The sequence below is a fragment of the Argentina anserina genome, chromosome 5, assembly GCF_933775445.1.
Source record: "Argentina anserina chromosome 5, drPotAnse1.1, whole genome shotgun sequence".
Classification (NCBI taxonomy): domain Eukaryota; kingdom Viridiplantae; phylum Streptophyta; class Magnoliopsida; order Rosales; family Rosaceae; genus Argentina; species Argentina anserina.
Genome location: NC_065876.1, coordinates 451,849 through 473,651, shown reverse-complemented (window position 1 = coordinate 473,651; position 21,803 = coordinate 451,849). Strand labels below are relative to the sequence as shown.

General features: G+C 39.5%; 4 protein-coding genes across 5 annotated transcripts; 2 read left to right on the top strand and 2 right to left on the bottom strand.

The window, feature by feature from the left end:
- The first annotated feature begins 554 nt into the window (after positions 1–554).
- On the top strand, positions 555–1,879 carry LOC126793827 (homeobox protein knotted-1-like 1). The gene is made up of 3 exons (XM_050520456.1): positions 555–686; positions 1,099–1,212; positions 1,694–1,879. The coding sequence occupies exons 1-3, from the start codon at positions 555–557 to the stop codon at positions 1,877–1,879; spliced, it is 432 nt and encodes a 143-aa protein (XP_050376413.1).
- Positions 1,880–2,683: 804 nt separating this feature from the next.
- Positions 2,684–5,698, bottom strand: LOC126793773 (dihydropyrimidine dehydrogenase (NADP(+)), chloroplastic). 2 transcript variants are annotated; one of them, XM_050520392.1, is made up of 7 exons: positions 5,276–5,697; positions 4,425–4,688; positions 4,184–4,354; positions 3,935–4,047; positions 3,667–3,853; positions 3,132–3,241; positions 2,684–3,037 (listed from the first exon to the last, which is right to left on the bottom strand). In XM_050520392.1, exons 1-7 carry the CDS (start codon positions 5,564–5,566, stop codon positions 2,881–2,883), a joined length of 1,293 nt encoding a protein of 430 aa, XP_050376349.1. In that variant the 5' UTR covers positions 5,567–5,697; the 3' UTR covers positions 2,684–2,880. The 2 variants fall into 2 exon arrangements, with proteins under 2 accessions (XP_050376349.1, XP_050376350.1); XM_050520393.1 differs by lacking the exons at positions 2,684–3,037; positions 3,132–3,241 and adding an exon at positions 3,248–3,461 and having other exon boundaries at positions 5,276–5,698.
- Positions 5,699–11,765: 6,067 nt separating this feature from the next.
- Positions 11,766–13,046, bottom strand: LOC126794723 (mitogen-activated protein kinase kinase 9-like). The gene has a single exon (XM_050521493.1). The coding sequence runs from the start codon at positions 12,942–12,944 to the stop codon at positions 11,958–11,960; it is 987 nt and encodes a 328-aa protein (XP_050377450.1). The 5' UTR covers positions 12,945–13,046; the 3' UTR covers positions 11,766–11,957.
- Positions 13,047–17,140: 4,094 nt separating this feature from the next.
- On the top strand, positions 17,141–21,495 carry LOC126795912 (potassium channel SKOR-like). Its single transcript, XM_050522638.1, has 11 exons — positions 17,141–17,527; positions 17,888–18,176; positions 18,286–18,625; positions 18,732–19,027; positions 19,240–19,320; positions 19,424–19,522; positions 19,817–20,041; positions 20,124–20,315; positions 20,414–20,489; positions 20,619–20,913; positions 21,263–21,495. The coding sequence occupies exons 1-11, from the start codon at positions 17,217–17,219 to the stop codon at positions 21,384–21,386; spliced, it is 2,328 nt and encodes a 775-aa protein (XP_050378595.1). The 5' UTR covers positions 17,141–17,216; the 3' UTR covers positions 21,387–21,495.
- The last annotated feature ends 308 nt before the right edge of the window (positions 21,496–21,803 follow it).

The following is a 21,803-nucleotide window of genomic DNA, read 5'->3' as shown; positions in this document are numbered from 1 at the left end:
TGGTAAGATCAGTGGTGCTAATTATGCCCAATACTGGTACTACTAACAAAGGCCCCCATAAGGCCCCATTGTTCGAGAAACTAAGCCCCTCGATAAGTTCCTTTCTTCATGTTAAAAGACAGAAAAAAGAAAAGAGGGAGATAGCGAAAAGGCCTAGAGTCGACCCACCAGTCTCTCCTCTCCCTCTCCAAGCTGCTAGAATATGAATTCATTATTAGGTAGCTAGTGTACGTGTTCTCAGTCGACTACTGAGTAGAGTCTGATTGATGTTGTACCATTCGGGCATTCACTCATTCAAATTATGATGCATGCATTAGTCATTCCATTGCTGAACTCCAAAAATGGGAGCGTCAGTACTCTACAGTACAACTTGTAGGTTCAAGGTGGCCTTTATATGAGTCAAGTAGTGAACATATATAGTAAAGACGACTCCATATTACAGCTTGTCTTGGTATATAACCAGCTAACTAGGTTAACAAAGATTGTTGTTTTAGGCTTTTAGTTCTTCTCTATCATCTCCTGTTGTGTAACTCGGAGTATATGTGGTGGCTTTAATGGGTAGTTACAAGGAGAAGGAGAAACAAGAAGAGAATCAAGATGATGACCATGACGAGAGCCTCAAAACAAGAATCTCTAGCCATCCTTTATATGGGCTCTTGGTTGAAACTCACCTAGACTGTTTGAAGGTAACCCCTCTCTCACTCTCTCACTCTCTCTCTCTCTCTCTCAGAGATACTCGTGTCTGCATATATACAGTGAAGTGATGCTGGAAATTGAGAAAGAATTTATATACACGAACATCATGATCATTTTCATCTCCAAGGGCTAGCAAGCCCTTTATCGATATGCAAGAAGCCGATCCGATCCCATATATAACATTAAACAGACCTTGTAACATCTGTTAGCTATTCCCTGATTTGTTGTTAAAATAGAGGAAGCATGATAAGAATTAAGCCTCTAATTTGCCGTGTTGATATAGATGCATGCCTTACATATAAGTTCGAACTTCGAACTATATATATAAAAAGAATGATCGAATAGGGCTGCTGCATTTTTCTTCTTCTCGATCTATCTTCTAATTAATTTTCTGATAAGCAGGTTGGTGGCATTGTAAATGACCTAGAGGAAAGTGATGCCCTCAAGAATTATATGAAGCTGCTTGACAATCAAAAGTCCAGTACTTTAGGAGAATCGGAGCTCGATCACTTCATGGTATGATCAAATAATGTACTCCTTACTTTGATTATTAACATTACCAAACAATGTTTAAAAAAAAAAAAAACATTACCAAACATTTCTACCACCAGCTACTTCTCTTACTAATGCAATTGGTATGTAGCTAAGTGTAATGACTGTAATCATCTCTGAATTGAAATTGTGATCTCAATTTTACTTCAGTAATTTGAATGGTCAATTGCCAAATAACTTTGAGATAAATAAAGCTATATAATTTCCCAGTTTGCTTTATCATTTATAGGTAGATTAGGCTGATACAAAGCAAGCTTTAATATTTACCTTGAAAGATATACAGGACCAGCTGTAAGTTAGCTAGGACGCAGGAAGTAATTCGTTCATTACTTAATTTACTTCTACAGAGTAAATAGTAGCTAGTGATTAACATACTTCTTATATAGAGACTAAATTCTAAACTCAATTCTTATATATAAACTAAATTCTACGTGTGATTTATTAGGAAGCATATTGCTTGGCACTTAGAAAGCTGAAGGAAGCAATGGAGGAACCTCACCAGAAGTCCATGACTTTCATAACTAACATGCACCATCAACTCATGGAGCTAACCCCCACCAGGTCGCATCTTGATCTACCTGAACCACCAGCCAGCTTCCACCACCGCCGCCACACTTCTGGTCAGTCATAAATTTGACCATCTACACAATTAAATTGAACACGAGAACAAACTAGCAATAAGTGATATGTTGCATCGATCTTCTAATAGTACTGTTAATTAGTACGCACGTTGATCTGCCCCTAATTAAATTCTTGTTCTGCACCTTGAAGTATCTGTAAGTGAAAGCAAACCAGAGATGATCGATTGTCCCAGAAGATCGATCTAGAACACAAAGACAGGATGCGGCTCATGCATGCATGCATGGGGGTACTGAATATGAGTTTTATTATGCAACTGGGGTACTGAATTGCTACCAGAGTCTACTTTTATAATTGTGGCACGATTTGGCTTGCTAGGTATTTAGTGACTTAATTTCTAAACATGTATGTGTCTGATCCACGTAGTTGATTAATTATGAGGCTATCTATATATCTATTTAAAAACAAGATCGATAATTCGATATGGAGTGCTAGTCTAGCTTCCACCCTTACTTCGTTTTTGGAAGCACAGAACCTTTGATTGAAAAAGCTTTGACAACCGGCCTGTTTTCCGATGTGATTATTCCGGGAACTTAAGGGAACAAGTAAAATTGATAACAAAATGCAGTCATCTCACTGATTTAAGAGCTAGATGTTTTGTTGTTATATAGTTTTTATTCATTAATTTCGGCAATATCGGAGGCTAGATATACTTCTTGTGTCCCTCCGATTTCAGTAGTGTATAACATTACACTTGCTGTGTAGCACCCTTTTACTCTAATTAATGTTGCATCCAATGATGTATTACTTGATGAGCTTTTGAGACTGCACATTCATAACGATGAATTTTCCAGACTAAGGATGTTAATCAGAGACGCATGACATGCATAGTCAACTGTTTATTTGATTCAATTACTGTAAATTGATTAGTGGAAAGCATCTGACAAAGTCTATTATCACAGCTCAGTTTCATAGAAAGGACTTTCTGCTAAATTTACACCAGAAAAAAAGATGAACAGAAAATATATTTTCAGTCGTCATGTAGTCGAGTTGTTAATTAGAGACCATGCTCTCGGTCTCTTTAACGAAACCATCTCCTGTCCAATCTTTGTCGGACTGCAACCCTCTCTTCACGGCTTTTCTTTGTAGGATGGCTTCTTGCTGTCTACGTACTAAATCAGTATGCGTTGTAAAATACTCGACGGAAGCCCTGTGAGTGCAGAGAAAATACGTGTAAAACTCATTTGCAACAGAAATTAGAATCATGTTTAGGTCTGATATACATTGTTAAACAAAGTGTATACCCTCTGAAATCCTCTATCGATGAGAAATTGTGTTGTCTCATAAAGTCCTTTAGCTCAGAACAGAGTTTCTTCACAAGACCATATCCATGCATCATAACCCCAGTACAGACCTGCAAATGAAACCAATGATTCCATATGTCTGGGTATTAACATAATAAGAACTAGCTAAATCGTAGGAAAGGTTCCAGTTGTCAACAACAGAAGATGAAAATGATAGATTTAATAAGTTCACCAATAAAAAGAAGTTTAAATTTCAAAGAAACACTCCCTGAATTTTATATGTATACACTAGCAAGCCTTCTAGAGTAGCAAACAGAACTATTCTGAGACCTGAAAAATGAATATACTGCAACATATATATAAACTGCCTTCACTGGATACTTCCTATGTAAACTAGCAATAAAGGAAAGATAAATATGTGAAGCAAAAACAAAAGAATCACCTCAGAAAATTAATCTGCATTTTTATATCAGCAAACAAGATAAAATTACAAGACGCTTGCACAATCACTACAACAGTTAGTTTCTCAGTATACCTGAACAGAATTTGCTCCCAGAAGGATAAACTCAGCAGCATCACCACCAGTCTCAACACCCCCGATCCCAGAAAGTGACAGATCTTTATCACCAAATTCTGATCTCATCATTTTTGCGATACTCATCACTTTTGCAAGTGCAATAGGATGAACTGCCTTGGAAGAATAGCCTCCAGGAGTTGAGTATCTAAAAAAATATTTAGGCACGTTTTCATGAGACGTATGAATCAACCAAATAACATTTATTGCTAGTTTTTGGCATGCATACCCTTCCACACAAGGTTCAGGCCGTAAGGTAGTCAGATTGATTCCCATTACACTCATGATTGTGTTAATAGCTGCTACTCCCTCACATCCTGAGCTCAGAGCCACTCTAGCTGGCTACAAACAAAAACATCATTGCTATGAGCAATGTCACAATAAAAATCTTATAATTCGTGATAGTAATCTTACTACTGTTCAGCACACAAGAACAACACATCTGAACTAATGCAAAGGAAAGTAAAACCAAGTTGACCTGCGTAATGTCAGTGATGTTAGGAGTCATCTTTGCCCAAACCGGTATTGTAGCTTTGGCATTGATCCATCCACAGATTTCTTCCAACAGTGCACAGTCTTGTCCAACAGCAGCACCCATCTTGCGCTCCGGCATACCATGAGGACAAGAGAAGTTGATTTCAAAGGCATCCTAATAAAAATTTCAGAGGTGTTAGATGACAAACTCCAACCAATGAATGAAAACTACAACAAAAACTTACAACTCCAGTTTGCTCCACGCGATCAATAAGTTCCTCCCAGCCAGCTTTGTTATATTCCTCCATGATTGAAGCAATCAAAATCCTGTCTGGATACTCTTCCTTCAATTGCTTGAATTCTTTCAACATAGTTTCAAGAGGTCGGTCACTTATAAGTTCGATATTCTGCCACCCTATAATCTGCCCTTGTTTTGAGCCATTTGCATCAGCACGTAGTTTTGCATATCGCGGTGTGACATTCTTCACTTTTGCTGCATCTAGCGACACCTATTGAATCAAAATTAAGATTAAGAACGTACAATTGCAAATTTAAAATTGAAAAAGGTCTCTCCTGGATCATTCCACAGTGCAACTTAAAAATTAAGGCCTGCAATTAGCTTCCACACTGCCCCGTAACAGCTTCTCTCTACAGCATTACTGTCAGTTTCAATAACCACATAACATCACAGCAAACATGTGCCAATCATCAATCTTCAGAGCACCTATGATCTGTGCTAAAGATCATGTTTTTGCTGTTCCAATTTCATTTTTTAGTGGCCAAGATGAATCTTAGTCTCATAGACCACAACTTTGACATATTATCACACAATTCATTCAAATAATTAGGGGACACTGATCACTGTGAATCTAACAGGTTCTAGCTATAAAAACAAATTAATCTGAAGATAAAAACAGCCTAATTCATCTGCTAATTGGCTAATGGAGTCCATCAAATAGTCATATATTTAGGTAGAACGACAGTAACTACATCAAAGATTAAAACTTTCTCTTTACTCTTTGGCTTTTCTAAGTAATCAGTACAAGATGACGATTATGACATTGAAATGGAAAGATGACAGGAGCAAAAGACTCACAGTTTTGGCAATCACAGCACCCCAGCCTTCATCGAAGGCCCTTTTCATGACGGTGTAGTTGGTACCGGGTGGACCCGACCCAATAACGAAGGGGTTAGGCATGTGTAACCCATTTACATTAACGCTCAGATCAGGCTCTGGGCCCTTGCTGCTCTCTGACGCAAACACCCGAAATCCAACTCTGCCCGACCGAACAGGCAAACCCAACTGAGGACAACGACTTCTGTCAAACTCAGCAACTGGGTTGTTGATGTTGTTGCCTCCGATCTGAGTAAAGCTAAGAGACGCCATGGAAGATGATCAAGCACAGTTTCGTGAGCTTTGAAAACAAGGAGTTGGAAGAAAACGAGGAGAAGAATCGGGATTGAATCCGAGTTATAATATTCAGTGGGGAATAAGGACTAAAAATATATGACAACGTGGAATCGGATGAATTATTGGTGTCTTGTAGTATTTGATTGAATGGATTTGAATAGGGGTGGGCATAAAAAACGGAAATCTCGATCCCGTCCCGATCCTGTCTCGTGACGGGACGGGACGGAGGTCTAAAAACGTTCGTCCCGTCTCGATTCCGTCCCGTTTCATAATAGTGGGACGGGACGTAGGATGAATAATTTTTATCCCGCTTCGTCCCGTCTCGTCCCACCTTTAATAAAAACTTAAAAATTCTTATATATTTGTATTAAAATGAAACTAATTTATGTTCTTAATAACTCCAAAATTATTTCAACTCAAATAATAATGCTAAATTATAATCTTTTGAACATAATATGCATTTTTTTTTTGTTAAAATTTCATTATTAAATATTACTTTGTTAATGAAAAAGTAAAAATATAGGTTTTTATTTAACTTCATAGGAAGGAGTTATGGGCAGTGCTCCAAGCTGTTTCGAAATGGCGACCATATCTCTTGGGTCACCATTTCACCATTGTTACAGATCACCAACCACTACTTCATATGCTTACTCAGCGCATCTCCACTCCCGCCCAACACAAGTGGATTTCAAAGCTTTTGGGTTATGACTACTCAGTGCAGTACCGTGCCGGCGCGTTGAACACGGTCCCCGACACCCTATCCCGCCTCCATGAGTTTCATAGCATTCAAGGTCTGTCTTCACCCAATTTTGATTGCATTTCTGCTATTGACAAGGTTTGTAAGTCTGATCCTGAAGCTAGCATTATTTTGGCTCAATTGGCCGCCAGCCAAGATACTCGGAAGCGTTTTACAATGCTCAATGGTCATTTGATGTACAAAGATAGAATCTTTGTTCCCCAATCCTCTGACTGGCGCGACAAGCTCCTTTTTTAGTATCATGCTTCTATAACAGCAGGTCATTCCGGCTTTCTTCGCACTCTCAAACGCATCACTCGCAACTTTGCGTGGCCGGGAATCCGCCGTGATGTTAAAGCATATGTCGCCTCCTGTGATCAATGTTAGAGAGTGAACTATGAGGCCACGAATCCGCCGGGTCTTCTCCAGCCTCTCCCCATCCCTGACAACATATGGATGGACATAGCCATTGATTTCATCGATGGCCTACCTGCCTCTGAGGGTAAGACATCAATTTTGGTGGTTGTTGATCGGCTGTCTAAATACGGCCACTTCATTCCCGTAGCCCATCCCTACTCAGCGACTCAGATTGCCGAGATCTTTTCCAAGGAAGTGTTTCGTCTTCACGGTATGCCGAAGTCAATAGTGAGTGACAGGGACAAGATTTTCATTTCACATTTCTGGGAACACTTCTGTAAGCTTCAAGGTACTAAACTTTGCCGGAGCTCCACGTACCATCCGCAAACTGACGGTCAATCGGAGGTACTCAACCGCACCCTGGAGCACTACTTGCGATGTTTCATTGCGGACAGGCCGGATTCGTGGTCATCTCTACTTCACTGGGCAGAATGGTGGTACAATTCCACATTCCACTCGGCCATCAACATGACACCATTCCAAGCAGTGTATGGCTACCCTCCGCCTACCATCACTCAGTTTCTTCCAGGCTCTACCTCTGTTGGTGCAGTCGACACAGCCTTGCAGAGTCGTGATGATCTGCTTTCACAACTCAAGGTTCATCTCACCATTGCTCAAAACCGGATGAAGCAACATCATGATCAGCATCGCACGGAGCGCGAGTTTGCGGTTGATGATTGGGTGTTCCTCAAATTACACCCCTATCGGCAGAAATCATTAATCAATCGGCCCTCTCAAAAACTTGCACCCCGGTTTTATGGCCCCTTTCAGGTCATGGCCAAGATTGGCAAGGTTGCATATCGCCTTCGCCTTCCCGAGAGCTGCAGGCTACACCCCATCTTTCACGTTTCTCTCTTGAAACGTCGCATTGGGGACAAGACTCCAGTTTCCACCACTCTGCCTCACTTTGATCAGCAAGGTGTCCTGGATATACAACCTGAACGTGTCCTAGACATGGAGGTGGTGGTTAAGCGCAAGAAGGCAATCACTAAATGGCTAGTAGCTTGGACGGGTCTGCCTATTGAGGATGCCACATGGGAAGAAGCTCATTCTCTGGTGCGTCGTTTCCCTCACTTCCAAGCTTGAGGACAAGCTTGTTCTCACGGGGGAGGACTTGTTGAGAGCAACCCAATTACCTAAAGGCCCAACCCCCTAATCACCATCACATGTGATCGACATCCTCTGCCTAAGAAGTATATTTTGCTAAGGACACCACTGCATCTGCAGTTGTCTTTATTCCAATCGGTTGCACCTTGTTTTATTTACTTAGTTACTGTTGTAGTGTCTTCTTCTGTTAGGGCGGTCCCAAGTATGAGATAACTATGTTGTGGCAGTAGCCATATATATTGTAACCTCATACCTCATTTGAGGCACGAATGAATGAATGAAGTATTTCAATTCCCTTAGCTTAGCTTTCCCTTAGTATTTGCTCCTACTAGATTGGTGACAGATAGAAAGATCACTCTCCAGATAAACTTTGTTTTGACCGTTTTTGTGAGCATCTGCTTGACTAGTAACAACGTTTTATGATCTATCGATCTTTGTCCCAAATTTGCATCCCAAATCTCTTGTTTTCAAAAACATTATAGGTTTCATTTTAAGGGGCTTGTATGAATGTCCTTAACTTAAGTCCTTGATGATTGAAACTGCATCTACAAAAGGGGGACATAGTGACAGAAGCCTCAGATACAAGTCACAATAAGCATGAAAAGAACCTCCAAAAATAATATTAGAAGCCTCCATTATGTTGTGTTATAATACTAATACATTAAGTTCTCCTAGTCGGTTTTTATGTGATTAGTAATAATTTGGGTTACATTTTTCGAATCATCTGTCTAAACTAGTTATAGAAAATTTCATTGAAGGACATATTACACTACTTTCCCCTATTTAAGGACACACTAATTTTTTTCCCACTTTTTTACCCAAATCCGTCAGTTAATTTCTTTGTTATGACTAAAACACCCTCACAACCTGCAAACACCACCGTGTGTCTCTCTCTCTCTCTCTCTCTCTCTCTATTGTCTAGTTCAGAGCAGAGCACAAGCCACTGGGCCGGGTCGTTGGAAACTCGATTAGAGGAGTTGAGGGCTTTGGTGCGGTGCTTGAGAACCAATTGCACTTTAGGATTCCGGCAGGACAAACGGCGGCGCCGAGATTGCGACTCTACTCGTCGGCCACTCTCTCGTCGGCAATCCTTGATTCAATCGAGCCACCACGCTTCAATCATGAACTCTCAAGCTCAGGATCTCTAAAACGCCATTATTCATTTGTCCAACACCACCTCCCTCTGCTCCTTTCCTTCCTCTAATGCCGTAGAGTACCCGAAGCTCCGCCACATCGCCGTGAGCCTATTTTACATCGCCGGAGACGTCTCCGACGTTCTTTTACGGGATCAAGAGTCCGCCTCCTTCTACCACAATATTGAGTTGTTTAAATAGTTTTTTGACACAAGGATCGTATTTTTTTATGTTGGTATTTTTTTAAAAATTGTATGGTATTTATTTAGGTCTAGTATCTTTCAAATTTATTGACAATATGTTTTTAACATTGGGATAATTTTTTTTTTTTGTTGCTTGTAACGGTATTTTTTATTGTTGTTGGTAGTAGTTTTGCTTGTGATTGGTAATAGCTTTGTTTGGCAGTGATAGTGATGATGGTGTTAGTAGCTACAATTTTGAATTTTGTGTGGTAATAGCTTTGTTTCTTGTTGATAGTAGCTTTTGGCGAAGTGGTAGTATCTTTTTCTTTGCACTGTAGTAGCTTTTATTTGCTTGGACAACTTGGTAATAGTTTTGTTTTTCATTGGTAGTAATTTTGGTAGATATTCATAGTAGCTTTTAAGACCTCATCGACGGTAATACATTTTGGTGCATGTGACAATATCTTTTATGACATCACCAGAGTCTGCCGGAGTCACGCGGGAGTTGCAAGAACTTCGCCGGAGTCAGTCGGAAGTCACCAGAGACGAATCCGCCAGAGATGTCATCAGAGATCGGCCGGAGACTTTACCGGAAATGAAAGTGATGGTTTTAGTGTTTTTTTAACTCTAATGACATTTTGTAATTTTAATGTCTAAAATAAAAGTCTTTTTATGTGATAAAAATATTTAAGTATCCTTATTCAAAAATATGAGTACTTGTCATTATATGTAATTGGTCAACGTTAGTGTACAGTTCCATAATTTGTGTCACCAAGTCACCATGGACATGCAAAGGACTGACTCGTAATCTCTGGTCTCTTGGGAGTCTTTTGGACAACTCATAACTCATAAGTCGTCCGGTCGCCAAAGACGGGTCCTTTGTGTGTAGTGTGTACGTCTCTGTAACTATTTTGATTTCTTTAATTTTTCTTAACACAAAGTTGATTGGGCCAGACTGTACTCATTACATGTAATTAGATTGCATCTTCACTTCGGCCCAGTTCAACAAGCAGACTACTATATCTTGATCTCTACGTTATTACTCTAGTTTCTGGGAAGACTGGAGATGCTATATACAGTAATGGATGATTCGATATAATGCCCCATTAGAATGGCCGATATGTCCCCATGAGACAATCCACTAAAAGCTCACTTAATTTTGTAATTCATTCACATACTCACTTAGTTAGACTTAATCTATTATATATCAATATATTATATACATTCCACGTTCGATGGTTGATAATAAATATTATTTTTCTCATCTCACTTACAAAATAATATCGACCGTCAGATATAAAATATATAACATACATTGATATATTTTATAATTTTCCACTTAGCTAAGTCATTTTTTTTAAGATTAATTTAGGACCGAGCGTATATGCATTTGAGCTTCATATATATGATTATGATCATCGAAGGTGTCCCGAAACAGCTGTCTCAAATCTCTGCCCTCTTACGTGCTACTATAGGTCATCGTCCACTCAAAAACCCACTTTACTTGGAGACTCTGGACTTGTCAATGGCCAAATACTTTTAGAATTGCAACTGGGGGGCTTCGTAGAAGTATAACCATCTCTATCAAATATAAGCAAAACAACAACAAAGCTAACCTAACGATGGTTAAATTGCTAATTTAAGCAAGTATCATTAAACTATAACCTACAATAAGCACGTTTAGTTTGGATCTACATGCAGATCATTTCGTTTTCTTTTTCTATCGTAAGTCCAATCAAGCTATTGGTTATGGTTGAATTGTAAGCTAGCAACGTAGCCAACGTTGTTGGTATATTTCTTGCACGGTTTTGCCAAACTAACAACCGACTATTCTTATGCCAAATTAATCATGGATGATGAAATTTAAACCAAGAAAACTTTGCCCTGCCAGTTTTGTTACATTCCGCGCGTATTGGATTGAATTTGATTGACTAGATTTAATTGTGTTTACAATTTTATGCCATTTGTTCTGTTGATAGTTCTGGCACCAAATATATGATCTTTTAAGAGGTTGCTCGTCGTAATTTTTTTTTTTTTTGAGAAAACGTAATTATAATGATCAAAAATAATATTACGTGTGAAGGTCCGTCGCATGCCTACTCTAATATTCTACAGTTTTATCAAGTGATGATTAATTAAGGGTAACTGCACAAACTCTTTATTCTTAGGAGGTTGATAGAATGGTAGTCGTATTTAGTTAGTCTTGCTGACGATCATGCAGTAAGACTCATGATTAATTTTGTTCAGCCTATAATCAGTCTCTAAACTTACTGGTGTTCTCTTTCTTGCCAGTACTGTTCTTTAACTCCTCAACAGTTAGAAAATCAGTTCATTAGTTAGATAGTCCTTGCATTCAGAAGCTGGAATCGAGATTTTTTTCAGAAAAATGTACGTAACATTAGTAGCTAGCCTGATTGATGTTTTCAAATTTTTTTTGCTGCATATACTTTTAGAACAGTATATAAGTCTCTTATCTGTTCAAATCAAACTATATAAAAGATGAAATTTGACGTTGAGAACAGGGTGTTAATGGATCTTTAAAAGCTAAGACTACTAATTTGAGTAATTTCCATGAAATAGATTTTAAACTATGGACAAAATGAAGAAACAATATATGTAACATTAAAGAATCTGAATCCCGGCCAGTATATACAATTGTTACTCAGTAGTATCCTACACCACGTAGTAGTGTTCAAAAAGTTGCATGTCAAACCCGGCGACCCGACTAGTAATTGCAATCGGATCCCGCCGCGCGGATATTCGACACAAACAAATATGAACAAAAATCATTTTCATCGAATGGATTTCGGATATCTACTTAAAACAAACGGGTGGTTCAAAAGCTGAGCCGCCGTCCACCTCTTCCCCGACTCCTTTTGCAAGCAACATTCCATAAAGCTCCTAAACTCCTCCGACACTCCCTCCGGCAGGACCGGCGGCTCCCCGAAACATATGGCGCACATAAGGGTCGCCCAGTCGGGTCTCTGACCCGGAGGCAAGAACGGGAAGTGACCCATGTAAAGCTCCATGAGAGTCAGACCCAAGCTCCATATATCACTAGCGTAACCATTGTAGTTCCCACCATAAGTGTCGGGGTCGAACCGCTCCGGGCTCATGTAAGCGCAAGTCCCAACGTACGAGTTGCAGTTATCTAGGGTTCGGCACATCATTTTGCTGACGCCGAAGTCGGCGATCTTGACTTCCATGTCTCTGTTGACCAACAGGTTCGCCGGCTTGATGTCACGGTGGATGATCTTCTGAGCGTGGAGGTAGTTGAGGCCGTTGAGGACTTGGCGGGCGACGTGGACGAGCTTGGCCTCGGAGAACGTGCCGTGCTGTTTGAGCAAACTCTCTAGTGTTCCCGAGTCCATGTACTCCATGAGAATCCATATGTCTCCGGTCGGCTTCTCGATGATGGCATCGCAGTGGATGACGTGGGGGGAGTCCGTGCGGCGGAGGATTTCGATTTCACGGTAGAGCTGGCGGCGGACGGTGGGGTCGGAGTCGCCTTTCACTATTTTTAAGGCGTACATAGCTCCCGTGCGCTTGTGGCGGACTTTGTAAACGGTGCCGCCGTTGCCGTGGCCAAGGACCTCGAGTCTCTCTAGGTCGGAGGAGGAGATGGCGGAGGAGGAAGAAGAGGAGGATGAGCAGTTAGGAGCAGCGGCGACTATGGCGGCAGTGGGAGGGAGAGGGAGAGTGAAACGTGGGCGGCGCTCGGAGGGCTCCGGTAACGGGAGGCTGAGGTTGAGCTGGCGGCGTTCTCGGATGAGAGCCATTGGAGTTGAGCGGGTGAAGGAGAAGGGGAGAGAGAGAGGTTGGGATTAGATTTTGGGAAGGAGAAATTGTGGTTGTATATATAAGTGGGGATGAAAAAGCACGTGGGGATGAGTAGAGCAGCCGGCTGGAGTCTGGTGGGAGGAAGGTGGATGGATATGGAAGGGAGTGGGTCCTTTTTTCTTTTTCTTTTTTCCCGATATATGCAGATAAGTGACTCGATGGAACTCAATATATTAGGGTAACGATGGAGGTTGGAGGGGTGAAGCTCCCCATTATTAATTTAGGGCTAGTTGTTTAAAATGGACATGTGATTTAATTGCATGCCCTAGTGGATAGCCCGCCACTTGGTTTAAAACTATTTCTTGCTCATCAAACTTCCATTATTTTATGGCAACAGAGGGCGTGCTCCTTATCTCCCCATCACTCTACCAAGTGGCTTTTTAGATCATCGTCTACTCCAATATCATCAGCTTTGGATCTTTTATATACTAAAACTCAAATGATTCTATTAACAACAAGAGAGAGTAATGAGAGTAAATAAGAAATAAAAGTAATGGGTGGAGAGGTTGGGACATAAAATTTAAAGTAGTATAATAAGTCCAAATCAAACGATAATTTTAAGAGAGAACTCGATCGTTAACTAGGTGTACTAATAATTTTGATTCCATTATCTTAAACTAAGCTGAATTAAATCATAATCAATATGTGCTTTTGATCACATGTAGTTTAATCTTATCTTATGAGGTAATTATTAAAACAAAACTGTTGTTACGTGATTCAAGTTTCGATATAAACGGGAATCTTGGTAGCCCATTAGCAAGATTAGGTGCATTTGAAGTCGTGTTTAATTTATATAAGCACTATGCTTTTCGCCTTTTGCTTGGGCGGAGATGGGGTCATGGGGAGATCTTTTTCTATCGCTAATTTCATATATATATATAATTTATTTTTCTTTCTGCATTTTCGTATCACTGTGTATGGTGGGAGAGAGCGATCTATGATATCAAAATTCCATTTTCTGAGAGTAATTATAGTACCAGAGGACCCTGGCCTTTGCCTTTTTCTTTGCAATGATTCATTCACAAATTAGAAAACTAATTATACACTTAATTAGATATGCATGCATACAATTCATGAGGATATGCGATCATACAACATGATGATATTTGAATATTTGATCGAGTTAGAGCTGCAGCATTTATATCAATTTTGGGTGTTCTAAATTTCACCTTGTATGGACGGTTTCGGTGTTAGTTTCTATAGTTGTGAAAAAGTTAGGCTGATCAAGTTGCGAAGAGGGATTGAAGTGATAGATGCAGCCATGTAGGTATGTATGCATTGAACTTGGTCGAAAATGATTAAGACAGTGACCCTCCTACCGGTCCTACATTGTGTCATCACCTAGGTGGCCCTTTCCTCCGTCGTATTCGACGTCAATTTTGCTCCATGCCACTACATGTCATAAGGTAAGTGTATGTATAAATATATGCATTTTTTAGCTGCGGAAGTCCGCATAATTATTTTGGTGCAGATTTTAATTTTTATTCTATTATTTTGATTAAATTTGTTCATCTTCAATATCTAGTATATAAATAATATTGTGTAGATTATCTCTGTAAAATTTCAGCTAATTTGGTGATCGTTAAAACTCTCAAAATTACGTTTTTTTGTTAAAAACATGAACGGTTCATGTTTGACAAACATAAGTCCGTCCATTTATTTTTCAATTTTGAAGATCTTACCGACCACCAAATTGGCTGAAATTTTGCATAGATGATCTACACAATATTATCTAGATACTAGACGGTGAAGATGAGAAAATTCGACCGAAAAATGGTTCAAAAATGGAAATCCGTACCAAAACTATTTGTGCAGACCTCCTCATTTTCTCAGGTGTGGATCGTTCGGCGATTACGGTGACGCGCAACAACAACGTGTATGGTACCATACATGCTCCCCCTCCCCGTACTCCTTTCTGTGCCGACCGGAGCTGCACCGCCGGCCCACAGCGACTGAAATCTCGAAATTTATACACGTGGGCCGGCGCTGCATCTTCGTCCGGCACAAAACATGAGCGTCGGGAGGGGGGAGTGTTGCCGGCACCATCTGCACCATCGTGGTGCGCCACCGGTCACTAAAATTAACGAATTCGCATCATGCGGACGTTCGCAACTGAGAAGCCCTATATGTATGTATATGGATTTGCTTGCCAATTTGGCACCATAATGGAATGTTTAGTTTCAGGTTATTGCCCTTAACTTTAGGTCAGTGATTAGTTGTGTATCTCATTAGTCTCAACATCAATCACGATTGGACGATACAAATTTGAGCATATATGATAATATCAAGATATGGATATGGATGAGACAATGATCAAGGTCCGGCGTTCAGTTTCTAACATCTGTTGAGGGTTAAAAACCGATAGTGAATCTCCTCTATGATGGATGCTTACGGCATGTTTGGTGAAAATTTGAAAATTGGTTGGAGTTTCATTGAATTTGAAAGCACAAGGTACACGTGATTAAAATACAAAGTTACACAACTAATAATTAACTTAAAGTTTAAGGAAGTAAGTTAAACTAGGAAGTATATATATAGGGCAACAATGGAGTTACGCAAGAGGCAAGATAGTCACCACTCTCTAATTGTTAATTTTAATTTTATGACACTCATGTATTTATTTATCAGTAGATATGAAAAAAAAAAGTTGAGTGTGATAAAGATAGGCGAGCTAGCTGTCTCATCACATTGTTGTCAATTCAATGACGTAAATTCGGGCATCACGTTTTAAGTTGATGATGCAAATAACATAATATGGTGGCAAGCCATGAAGCACCCAACGTGCAACCAAGATTGACGTAATTAAGTTATCGCATATCGGGAAGAAGACGAATATTGGATTTTTAAAATATTTTTTTTGCATTATATAAAAAATAACATATTTAATTTGTCACTTTGTGAGCAAGCTGTTGCTTCGTCAGTTCGTTGTGGACTTCCAATTTTCCATTAATCTATTTGGTCTTGATTAATCAATTTTGATTTCGATGCGTTATGCGTCATGCGTGACACTACAAATCATGTGAAGAAGTCCAATTATACAAACGCCTGATTTCTTAACTTCGTTACAAGCCCATTGGGCTCAAAAATCTAGTGTGGCCCAGAGTGGGAAAGATCCACGCTTGCTGACTGGAAGGTTTTATAAGGACTGAAATATTCTTCTTTAAAGAGGGAAAATTGTAACAGGAAATGGTATAATTAGTAATCAAGGACGTTATGATTTACATTGTGAGGTAGATTTCGGATATAACAACAGAAATGTAGTTAACCAAGATTCAAGTAGATTCTATAGTTCTAACCTCTCCGATTGATGTCGTTATATATGGGGTTGTAACGGGTCACTGAGCTGGGTTTCTTATTTTCTTAAGCTAATCGCATCGATCAAATTTTATTTCCGACTTCTTCTCATTCGTAATTCAATCAGGAGTTGCTAGCTAGTACGTTCTGTGCAGTGTTCCTTCAAAACTAAGATTGGGGAAGAGCTTGGTCGACCTCACATCGAGCATGTATATGATTCCGCAATAAGACTTATGCGATGCTACTGAATCGATCATCCTTCTGCGCGTTCCCTCCACTTGAATTTAAGGTCAGTATAAATTCTATTACAAACGTTAATTCCTCTAGCACTTCTCTCATCTTTAGCAATTTGCCTTCCATCTTTCAATCCCTTTTCCAAAGAATCTTAATTAATATTGTTTCATTGGATTGGATGCTCATGAAATGCTCTAAGAAAAGAAGATTTTTGGATTCCTCAAGCTTTAATCTAAAGCCTTCAAGGTTAAAGCTAGAAAAAGGGGAATTAAGAACATTTGTAGATGCATCGACTTATTCGTCTATAGATAGAGCTTATTATACTGGACTGCCTGATACGTTTAATCTAGGGTTTTCCTTATCTGAATGGTTTAAATCATATCTAAGCAAGTATCCCTGGATTCTCTTTGTCACCACAATAAAAGTACCATATTATTTTGTTTTTTGAGAAGCAATTACCTTACTATTTGGAAATTCTGGCACAGATATATACAGCTAGCCAGCTTTAAACATATTGGTACGAACGGCATTATTATATATATATATATAGCTATCATCTTGGACTATGAGTGCCATGTCATTTCACTTTCTGTCAATTTGTTCATTTTGTTGTGTGATATATATGTAGCTAGGTCTGGACAACACATTATTTTCAGTCGGAGAATCGACCGGAAAGATAAAAAATGCATGGAGCTCATGAAAGAAGAAGATCATCAGGAGGCGCCGACGATCATCACCGCCACGATTCCTCTGACGATGAAGTATTTGACGTCGAGGACGACGAGCTCATCATTAATGAATCGAGGTCGTCGTCGAGACCGAACTGGTGGAGAAAGAAGTTCTCTTTGAAGAGGAGTGAGTCGAACACTAATGATACTGCTGCTGATGAGACTACTACTCATTCTGCGGCCAATGCAAGCCGAGCAGCATCATCCTCATCATCATCGGCATCTAATTCACTTTTCGGTCGAATGGTCATTCATCCCGATGACTGGTACGCTCTGATATACAGATAATCGATCTTTCTAGCTATAGTAATGCCTCTCTGAACATAACTAAAAAGAAAACAGAGGGTCTCGTGGTTTAAAGATGCAGAATCTAGTCTCAACCATCACCGAAAACAGTTTTTCTCCTTTGGCATTAAGCTTACCAGGGTTTGATGTCCACTTCGTTGTGCTCAAATTCGATTTATGCCATGCCAAACTTTGACATTTTCCACTCTGATAAATAGGGTTCTTGATTTGCTAGGTTTAAGGCGTAATATAGATAGAAGTTTCTTTGGGTTGGGCTGGACAAGGTGTGGCCCAAGATAGATAATCACTCTGTAAATTGATTTTGATTATTACGCGCGCAGGTGGTACGTGGGGTGGACGCATTTCATTCTGTTATGGGCAGTCTACTCGTCCTTCTTCACACCTCTGGAGTTCGGCTTCTTCAGAGGTCTGCCAGAGAATCTGTTCATGCTCGACAGCGTCGGCCAGCTAGCCTTTCTCATCGACATCGTCGTCCGATTCTTCGTCGCCTATCGCGACTTCCACTCCCACCGCATTGTCTACGATCGCCAACCCATCGCTCTCCGATACCTCAAATCTCGCTTCCTCGTCGATTTTTTCGGCTGCCTTCCCTGGGATGCCATCTACAAGGTACGTACGTATAGAAGAGTCATAGACACACAAACACGTATTCGATATTTGACAGTGAAACACAACATAGTACGTTACTTTTCAGATTTGAAGCATTAGTTATGTGCAGGCTTCTGGGAGAGAAGAGGGGGTGAGGTACTTACTGTGGATACGGCTAAGCCGGGCACAGAGAGTAACCGAGTTTTTTGAGAAATTGGAGAAGGAAATAAGAATCAATTATCTGTTTACAAGAATCGCCAAGCTGTTTGTTGTTGAACTTTATAGCACACACACTGCTGCTTGCATATTTTATTATCTGGCTACTACAATGCCTCCATCACGGGAAGGTTACACATGGATTGGGAGTTTGAAGATGGGTGACTATAGCTATGCGCATTTCAGAGATATTGATCTTTGGAAGCGATACATAACTTCACTATATTTTGCAGTTGTTACCATGGCCACTGTTGGTATATTAAGCTTCTTACTTCAGTACTTGTCATTGTGAATTAATAACTTGATATGTATATTTGCCATGCTATAGATTATAAATTGTACTCCATGATGCAATTTCAGGCTATGGAGAAATGCATGCAGTGAATGTGAGGGAGATGATTTTCATCATGTTTTATGTGTCCTTTGATATGATTCTTGGTGCTTATCTGCTTGGTAACATCGCGGCGTTGATAGTGAAAGGATCAAAAACAGAGAAGTTTAGGGACAAGATGACGGACCTTACCAAATACATGAATAGAAACAGTATTGATAGGGGGATAAGTAAGGAAATCAAAAACCATTTGAGGTTACAGTATGACCGAAGCTACACTGAAGCTGCTGTTCTTCAAGATATTCCTGCCTCAATTCGCAGTAAGGTATATTGATCACCTTCAAAGCTGTTAAGGCCTAAGGATACATATACTCTAGCAGGCTGAAATTGTGTCTTTAGCATTTAAACAAATAACCTGATCCTTATAATTGGTTTGCTTTTAGGTTACATATTCTGATTAGCTCTCTTTCCTATTCCTTAAATGTTAGTACCGTTTATTTTAGTACTCTACCGAAGTTCCTTGTTTCTCTATTGCAGATCTCACAGAAATTGTATGAGCCATACATCAAAGAAGTTCAACTTTTTCGAGGGTGTTCTTCAGGATTCATAAAACAGATTGTAAGCCACTGGTCTTCAGTAATTTACTTTATAACACCTTAAATCACTCAGCACTGGATTTCTTTTGGAGGAAAGAACTTTAATTGAGCTACTGGTTTATCAGGCAACAAGGTTTCATGAAGAGTTTTTTCTTCCAGCAGAAGTGATTATAGAGCAGGGGGATGTAGTTGATCACCTATATATAGTATGCCATGGTGAACTGGTATGCTTAACATCCCTTTTATTTTCTTCAACTTTTATTTTATTTTATGCTTTTGAATTAGTACCTACCTTCATCATATGTTCTGTTCTCAAACCTAATAGTTACTCTGTCCAAACTTACTACCTGTCTTTCGAGTTTCAATCACATAAGTTATGTACAAAAAACTACGCATAGGTGCAACCATTCTCAAGCATACCTTTTTGTGAATGTTAGAGTAAACTACATGTATACTATGCTTAGCGCATTTAAATATTATCGAACCATTAGGCCTAATAGATTCAAGACTCATTATAGGAAAAGCTGGGAAGGGGTGAAGATGATGACAATGATGAGCCCCTTGAGCGTTTGAAAACCTATAGCTCATTTGGAGAGGTCTCTTTCCTTTGCAACACTCCCCAGCCATATGCTGTTCATGTTCGTCAACTGTGTAAGGTCTTACGACTTGATAGACGGTCCTTCAGAGAAATCCTGGAGATATATTTCTTAGATGGCCGGCTTATCTTGGATAACTTGCTTGAGGTAAATAACTATATAAAGTGGTAATTGCACTTCAACTGATAATCCAAAAACAATGTAATTGGCTTTGCTTCTCAACTCACAGGGAATAATAGACTTGAATACTCGGAATAAGCTTTTGGAATCAGATATCACTGTATACATCGGAAAACATGAAATGGAGTTAGTCATGAAAGTAAATTGTGCTGCCTATGATGGAGATTTTTATCGAGTAAAACGTTTGATTGGAGCTGGAGTTGATCCAAACAAGGTGGATTATGCTGGCAGGTCGCCCTTGGTATGAATCCGAATGTTCATACTCTATAATATGTATGTCGTCACTAAACTGCAATACATTCTTGTTAATCTTTGTTAATGTTCATCTGTTTCCAACAGAATGTTGCTGCATCAAAAGGCTATGAAGATATAGCTCGTTTTCTTATTGAAAAAGGGGGAGACGTGAAGATGTCAGGTAATTTTCTAACAAATTCTCTGGTTAAAATATAATTTCAAGGAGATCACGCATGATGAAGGAAATCATAATAGTCTATACAAAAACAATTATTGACCAAGTTTCTGTATTACGTACTTGCTGTAACAGATAAGTGTGGGAGCACTCCATTGCTTGAAGCCATAAAAAATGGGCACGATCAAGTTGCTTCTTTACTTGTTCAGGCAGGGGCATCACTTACCATTGAAGATGCTGGTGATTTTCTCTGCGCTACAGTATCAAGGAGGGATTTGGACCTCGTGAAAAGGCTTTTAGCCAATGACATGAACCCAAATGCAAAAAATTACGATCAGAGAACACCACTGCATGTAGCTGCTTCAGAAGGGTTATACACAATGGCAGAGTTCCTATTAGAAGCAGGAGCAAGTGTTCTATCCATGGACAGGTACAATCTGATTATCCATCTTCTTTGTCAGGTAGCTAGTTCTAACTGATGTTATGAACTAATGGTTTCTGAAACTAAACAAACTCTTATTCGTCGTCCTACATCAAATTACTATATATGTCCCGGAACTTTAAATTCTGAGCTGCTTATGAATTGAGTGTGGCTTATCCCAGTGATAGGAATCGATAATTAATCTCCTTAATTATATGACATAGAAATCAATAAACGAACTCACGTACAATTTCCTATTAAAGCACAATTAAGTACTGTGATCGAAGGAGATTCTATGTATAGTTGTATACATAGCAACATGTTTAACCTTTTTATTTTATGTACTTGCTGATTGCAGATGGGGAAAAACTCCACTTGATGAAGCCCGCATAGGCGGAAATAGGAGACTGATGCAATTGCTCGAATCTACAAGACTTTCTCAGTTGTCAGAGTTCCCTGATGGTTCTCAAGTAGTCAATTAGCTAGGTAAACTCACTAAACTGTATAATAATGTACTCTTTTAACTGCTGCTTACCTGTTAATGATGTATCTGTGATCCAATATCTATAATCAAGAAATGGATATAAGATGTTCCTTTGGTAAATAGAAGTTAGTTCCTACTCCCTAGATAGCTAGTAGTGATATCGATCAAATTATTACTGTACGTCTGTACTTATGGAGCAGCAGTACACTTGTTCGTAGCTAGCTAATTTCACAGTCGCAAATGTTTTTCATTAAAGCACTTTTGGAAAGCTAATGTTCAATCCATTATCAATCTATGAGGATCGATCGAGGACGTGTGTCGAAACCTAGAGGAAGAAGACAAGGGCCAGCCCTCTGGGAAAATAGGCTCAAGGCGGGAAAAAATTTCAGACCCCCAAATATAAACTTAAATAGAA